The sequence below is a fragment of the Myotis davidii genome, unplaced genomic scaffold, assembly GCF_000327345.1.
Source record: "Myotis davidii unplaced genomic scaffold, ASM32734v1 scaffold1521, whole genome shotgun sequence".
NCBI classification, from domain to species: Eukaryota; Metazoa; Chordata; class Mammalia; order Chiroptera; family Vespertilionidae; genus Myotis; species Myotis davidii.
In genome coordinates, this window is record NW_006291034.1 from 111029 (window position 1) to 116687 (window position 5659).

Consider the following 5659-nt stretch of genomic DNA (forward strand, 5'->3'; position numbering starts at 1 on the left):
CAGAGCCTCTCAAGAGCCTCTCCATCTGGGAGTGACATGCTCCAGAGACTTAGTCCATGGAGACGAGGTGGCCGAGTGGTTAAGGCGATGGACTGCTAATCCATTGTGCTCTGCACGCGTGGGTTCGAATCCCACCCTCGTCGATGGAGTGGTTTTTAGTGTGTAAATCTCCTAAGAAGTACTTTCAAAAGTCTCTTGGATGTATTCCTAAAATATTTGCCCCTTGTTCTGACCTTTACCTGGGCAACATTAATCCTCAGTCACTATGGTCTGAGCACTTTCCCTGTCCTTCCATAAGTGATCATTCTTGCATTTCGGTAGAACAGATTTTTCGAAATATCCCTCAATTTTACCTGGTGTAATATTGCTTGAAGGGGATTTTATTTTCAACCAACTCATAATTAGAATTCTTACGTTTAGCATCCATTACATATCTCATCTTGCCCATCTGGTTCCAATTTTTATATCTATGATACATACATCTCAATATTTCCAGAGTTGTCTTTAAAAGCACAAGTGTTTTGCAGTGAGTTCACTGCTTATCATTGTCAGTGGCTTTTCTCTGGGGGGTCCCGGATCAGTCCCGGGTGTGCTGAGGTTTCCCGAGGGGCCTAGGAGGAGCCAAGTAGGATTGGGTGCTGTCAGGAGACATGGGCGGTTAATGAATTAGGCACCCCCCAATAATGGTGGGGTGCAGCAAAGTGGGTTGGGGCATCCTGGGTAGGAAACAATAATCACTGGGGGAGAATAACCCTGTAGATGACCTGGAGAAACACTCCGGGTGACTCCGCAGCCAGCGTTCTCCACGTTCTCCCAACGGGGGTGACAGCAGGACAGGTTTCGTTGTCATCAGTCCAGGCCGCTCGCCACTCTCTTCAGGCCTGAATACGACTTTACTTTTCCCCTACGGACTCTTTCGCTGTATCTAAAATAAGGTGCTGGTAAGGAATTTGTGTTCTTACACTAGATACAAAGAGGCTTACTGTGCCGTGCCAGTGAAGGATTAAAGACAAAGAATACAGCTGGGGCCGGGAGGATCTCCATGCCTGGATGAAGATGCAGAAAGATCCAGCCTGCAAGCGAGCCTTTATTTTATAGTCAGAGCAAAACAAGGTAGTGGTCAACATGGTTACAATGTTCTTGTGGGTTTCCCTTGTTTTGGCAGCGCTTACTGCACCTCCCACAGCCCATTAGCTACCTAGGAAGGAACCAGGGAAGGCTTCATTATGCTAAGAGGGCTCTGCCTCCAAGCTGGGACTTGTTTGTGGCCCTGCCACAGGTCAGTCTGAGGCTTGACCTATAGCCGCTCCCTACAGCTTACTTCCTTGTTACTGTTTTGTATCATTTTCTAAAAATACCTTCATCAGAAATAACCTCTCTAAGACATTTGTATAGAACTATGGCTATGACCAAAGTTTCTATTTGCCAAAAAGATAAATCCCAGCAATATGCCCTCGAGTCTGTTCCTGACAGATACATTCCAAAAAGTGAGGAAGGGAACTCCAGGTGCCCTCAGGGTCTGACTTCTGCACACGAGACAGTGGGGATCTCCCACGGAAGCCACCCTGGGGGTGAACTGCTCAAGCGTCTCTGGGTCATACAGGCGAGGCGGGTCCCCATCCTCTCTGGCGGAGACACAGCTTTGGGAGATCAGAGCGAGCCAAGGCGCTCAGGCTGACAGGTCCCTCTGTGCGTCAGAGAGAAGCAGGGCCTGCGGGGCTTTGGCAGGAAAGGTTTTTGGCGCAGCGAGCGATGCCGGAAAGGCTGGTGAACGCACCCTGTACTCGCTCTGCGGTCAGGTTCTTGTTGCCCCTCCCGGCAGCCGAGGCCCTGCAATAAGGGAGCCACAGGAGAAAACAGGCAGATATTTATGGTCCTGCGGCCCTGGGTACAGAGGAGAGACCCGGGGAAAGGACTCAACTCCGGCGGTACCAAGAATTGCGGTGCAAACACGACTTGAACAGGGCAAGGGTTTCCCTCCAACCAAAATGTCAAGAGCAAGTCTCACTCCTGAACAGGGCACAACGCGAAGGAAAGGAAGGCGAGCAGCAGGTGGGACCACCCACCGTGCTTATCAGGTTGCGGGGGGTGCAGGGCAGGGTCCCTCGGGGCAGCTGGATGGCCAGACCGATGCGAGGGCGCGCGCTCCCGGGCGAATTCAAACCCCGGCGCAGCCTCGGCCCAGGCGGGAGTCCGGCTTAATCCCTGGCCCGGGCCGGCCGTGCTTAAATTTGCTTAGAGCTTAACGTTTTCCTCCCCGTCGCTCCTGAACTCTGAGAAATGGTGGGGAGCCCTATTAAATGTGGGAAGTTCCCAAATCATACGGACTCCCGGACCCTGGAGAACCAAGCAGGCGTTTTTGTCAGCACTTAGTGACCCCCAGGTTCTCCAAAGGTGGTTGCCCGACTTCGCACCAGCTCCTTCTCTGCGAACGTGGGTGGCTCTGAAAAGAGCCTTTGGGTCAGGAGTCAGGCCGCGTGCCCGCGCCTCACTTGGAGCTGGTGTACTTGGTGACGGCCTTGGTGCCCTCGGACACGGCGTGCTTGGCCAGCTCGCCGGGCAGCAGCAGGCGCACGGCCGTCTGGATCTCGCGGGACGTGATGGTCGAGCGCTTGTTGTAATGCGCCAGGCGCGACGCCTCGCCCGCGATGCGCTCGAAGATGTCGTTGACGAACGAGTTCATGATGCCCATGGCCTTGGACGAGATGCCGGTGTCGGGGTGCACCTGCTTGAGCACCTTGTACACGTACACCGAGTAGCTCTCCTTGCGGCTGCGCTTGCGCTTCTTGCCGTCCTTCTTCTGCGCCTTGGTCACGGCCTTCTTGGAGCCCTTCTTCGGGGCGGGCGCCGACTTGGCGGGCTCGGGCATGGCCGGGAGGAGCCGCCGAAGAAGCCGGGAAACAGCGGGAAGAGCGAGCGCGAGGCTGCGAGTGTCTCCGGTTCGGGCCCCTTCCAGGCGGCGGGGAGGAAGGGCGTGTCCGACTGGCGGTGAGTCCCGGAAACGTCACCGGGACGTTGTCCACTGACAACGAGTGTGTTCCTGAACCAGGATCCCATTGGGTGAAGGGAACGGGCTGTAACTGGCCGCCAATGGCACAGACTCACGTTCGCGCCGCGGCGCGACTATAAAGAGGGCAGCTGCGGGCGACTCAGCTCAGATCAAGGTCTGAGCGGAGGTTTCCTGTCCATCATGTCGGGACGCGGCAAGCAGGGCGGCAAGGCGCGCGCCAAGGCCAAGACGCGGTCCTCGCGGGCCGGGCTGCAGTTCCCCGTGGGCCGCGTGCACCGGCTGCTCCGCAAGGGCAACTACGCCGAGCGCGTCGGGGCGGGGGCGCCGGCGGGCAACGCGGCGCGCGACAACAAGAAGACGCGCATCATCCCGCGCCACCTGCAGCTGGCCATCCGCAACGACGAGGAGCTCAACAAGCTGCTGGGCAAGGTGACCATCGCGCAGGGCGGCGTGCTGCCCAACATCCAGGCCGTGCTGCTGCCCAAGAAGACCGAGAGCCACCACAAGGCCAAGGGCAAGTGAGGAGCAGGTCCCAACATCCAAACCAAAGGCTCTTTTCAGAGCCACCCACGCCTTCACTAAAGAGCTTACAGTTGCGGTGTTGGAACAGCTACTTGAGAATCCCCTTGACTGAAGGTCACTGGAGGTGTCAGTATGTTAACACCCCAGAAACAAAACACTAGCCATACATTCAAAACACAGTGGTTTGTATCAGGTGATTAAGCAATTGGTGCAACACGCCCTGGGGCTCAAGCGCCTCAGGATGGAAAGTGAAGTGCTCTGCAGACTAAGCCATTGTTTTCTGGTAAAGAGCTTAGCACTTGTATTTGTATTAGAAAGTGAGTCATCGGCCCAATGGAGTCCGTTCCCCATTGAAAGCAAAACCTTGTCAAAAGTTGCATGAAGAAATGTGTACCATCCTCATGTATTCGTGAATTTTTTTAAAAAAACCTTACCTTCCACCCCAATACAGATTCTTACAGTAAAGTTGTTGGCAACAATGTATAACAATGAAAGACACTCAAGTGACCCCTGCCCCTCCAGAAGTGTTTCGTGGGGTTTTTTTTAAGCTAAAGTTTGGGTTGTGAATAGGACTATGACAAAAACTAGGTCCGGTCCTGTGGCGGAGTGGCAGGAGAGCTGGGGGGTCTGCTTTTATGTCACTTACTGGGCTGCCTGTGACATCTACTCCTCGGTGGCATGACAGGGAAATAGACGCCCTCAGTCCGGGGGCCAGCATCCGAAATCACGCTGCTGCCAGGCCTGCTTCATCCCAGGCCTCTGAGGGCGGCACCTCCAGGGACTCTTCCAGATGCTGGAACAGAAATACCCCAGAAACGAGCTTGCGCCTTTGATGGCCAGCAGTTCTCGGGTTTCTTAACACATCCCTCCAGCCTGGACCTCCCTCACACCCTCCTCGCCTGAGTCTGTCCTCTCCTCCTGCAGGATCACAGCCGTCGCCTGACCCAGAGCCCCTCTGAACCTCTCCTGAGGCACATATGTGGATTGGTAGTAGTATTTTTCAGGTTAGGAGGAAACAGCATTTCAAAGATAAATTTACCCTAAAAATGCAAAGTTTTAGCACCGTTTTGATCAGACTACTTAGGGAATTCCTTTGTTGCAAGCAGACAACATCATTTGTAATTTTGAGTAAAAGGAGTGGTGATAACAGAAATTATTTCGAAAAATAACTGGGGTGGGAATTCACTGCCAAATACTAAAATATTTTTCAACAGGAGAAACAACTGTAATACTCCATCATTACCATAAAAACTGAAGAATTCACTTTAAGTGAATATTCAATAGATGATAAATTCAGTTGCTCAAATCAGTGGGGACATATTTGATGTGTTGTACTGACTAACCAGTTGGTTGTTTTTTCAAAGTTTAATCTCTATACCTGGATCGCTGGAATTCTTTAGGTGATTCTACCCATTATTAATTAGTAAGACATAATAGGATAGGCTCTGCTGTTGAAAATGAAAATTGATACCTTTGGTGGAAGAGAATTAAACAATCTGCAAGACCCTAGAATTCTCTACTTTGTTACCATCACGTTCTGTGGGGTGTAGCTCTCCTGGAAATTAAGGAGAGAAACGTTCCAAAATGGCCTAGGCTTGTGCAAACTTAAGAGAAAGGAAACACGTGTATATGCAGAAATACTTTCCCACCGCTCTCTAATGCGTCGTCTACAAAAGCGATTTGACCTTCGCTTGCACGTACCATGAGGGGAAAAGGTTAAAAGTCGCTGCTGTACAATGTGAAGGTTTTGTTGGTTAATTTCGATGGAGCAGGAGGCAGGAAGGATAAGAAAGCAAGAAAAGCTGGCCGCTGTTGAGCATTAAAAAGAATTGCCTGAGGGCGGGGCGGGCAGGGGGGAGAAAGGGAGGACAGAGCGGCGGGTTTTAGCGCTTAGGCCCCGCCCAGCTCTCGGGTTTCACTCCGGTCCGCACGCGGCCCTATAAGAAGGCGCTGCAGACGCCGCCGGCGCATTGCTGGTCTCGGATCCTCTGACCATGTCCGGGCGCGGCAAAGGCGGGAAGGGCCTGGGCAAGGGCGGCGCCAAGCGCCACCGCAAGGTGCTGCGCGACAACATCCAGGGCATCACCAAGCCCGCCATCCGGCGCCTGGCGCGGCGCGGCGGCGGCA

General features: G+C 53.3%; 2 protein-coding genes and 1 non-coding gene across 3 annotated transcripts; 2 read left to right on the forward strand and 1 right to left on the reverse strand.

The window, feature by feature from the left end:
* Positions 1 to 61: 61 nt before the first annotated feature.
* Positions 62 to 143, forward strand: TRNAS-GCU. Its single transcript has one exon. It is a non-coding gene; the product is annotated as a tRNA-Ser (tRNA).
* Positions 144 to 2437: 2294 nt separating this feature from the next.
* LOC102764450 (histone H2B type 1) lies at positions 2438 to 2890 on the reverse strand. The gene has a single exon (XM_006764289.2). It carries the CDS (start codon positions 2867 to 2869, stop codon positions 2489 to 2491), a length of 381 nt encoding a protein of 126 aa, XP_006764352.1. The 5' UTR covers positions 2870 to 2890; the 3' UTR covers positions 2438 to 2488.
* Positions 2891 to 3146: 256 nt separating this feature from the next.
* On the forward strand, positions 3147 to 3538 carry LOC102764166 (histone H2A type 1). Its single transcript, XM_006764288.2, has one exon. The coding sequence runs from the start codon at positions 3191 to 3193 to the stop codon at positions 3530 to 3532; it is 342 nt and encodes a 113-aa protein (XP_006764351.1). The 5' UTR covers positions 3147 to 3190; the 3' UTR covers positions 3533 to 3538.
* Positions 3539 to 5659: the final 2121 nt, after the last annotated feature.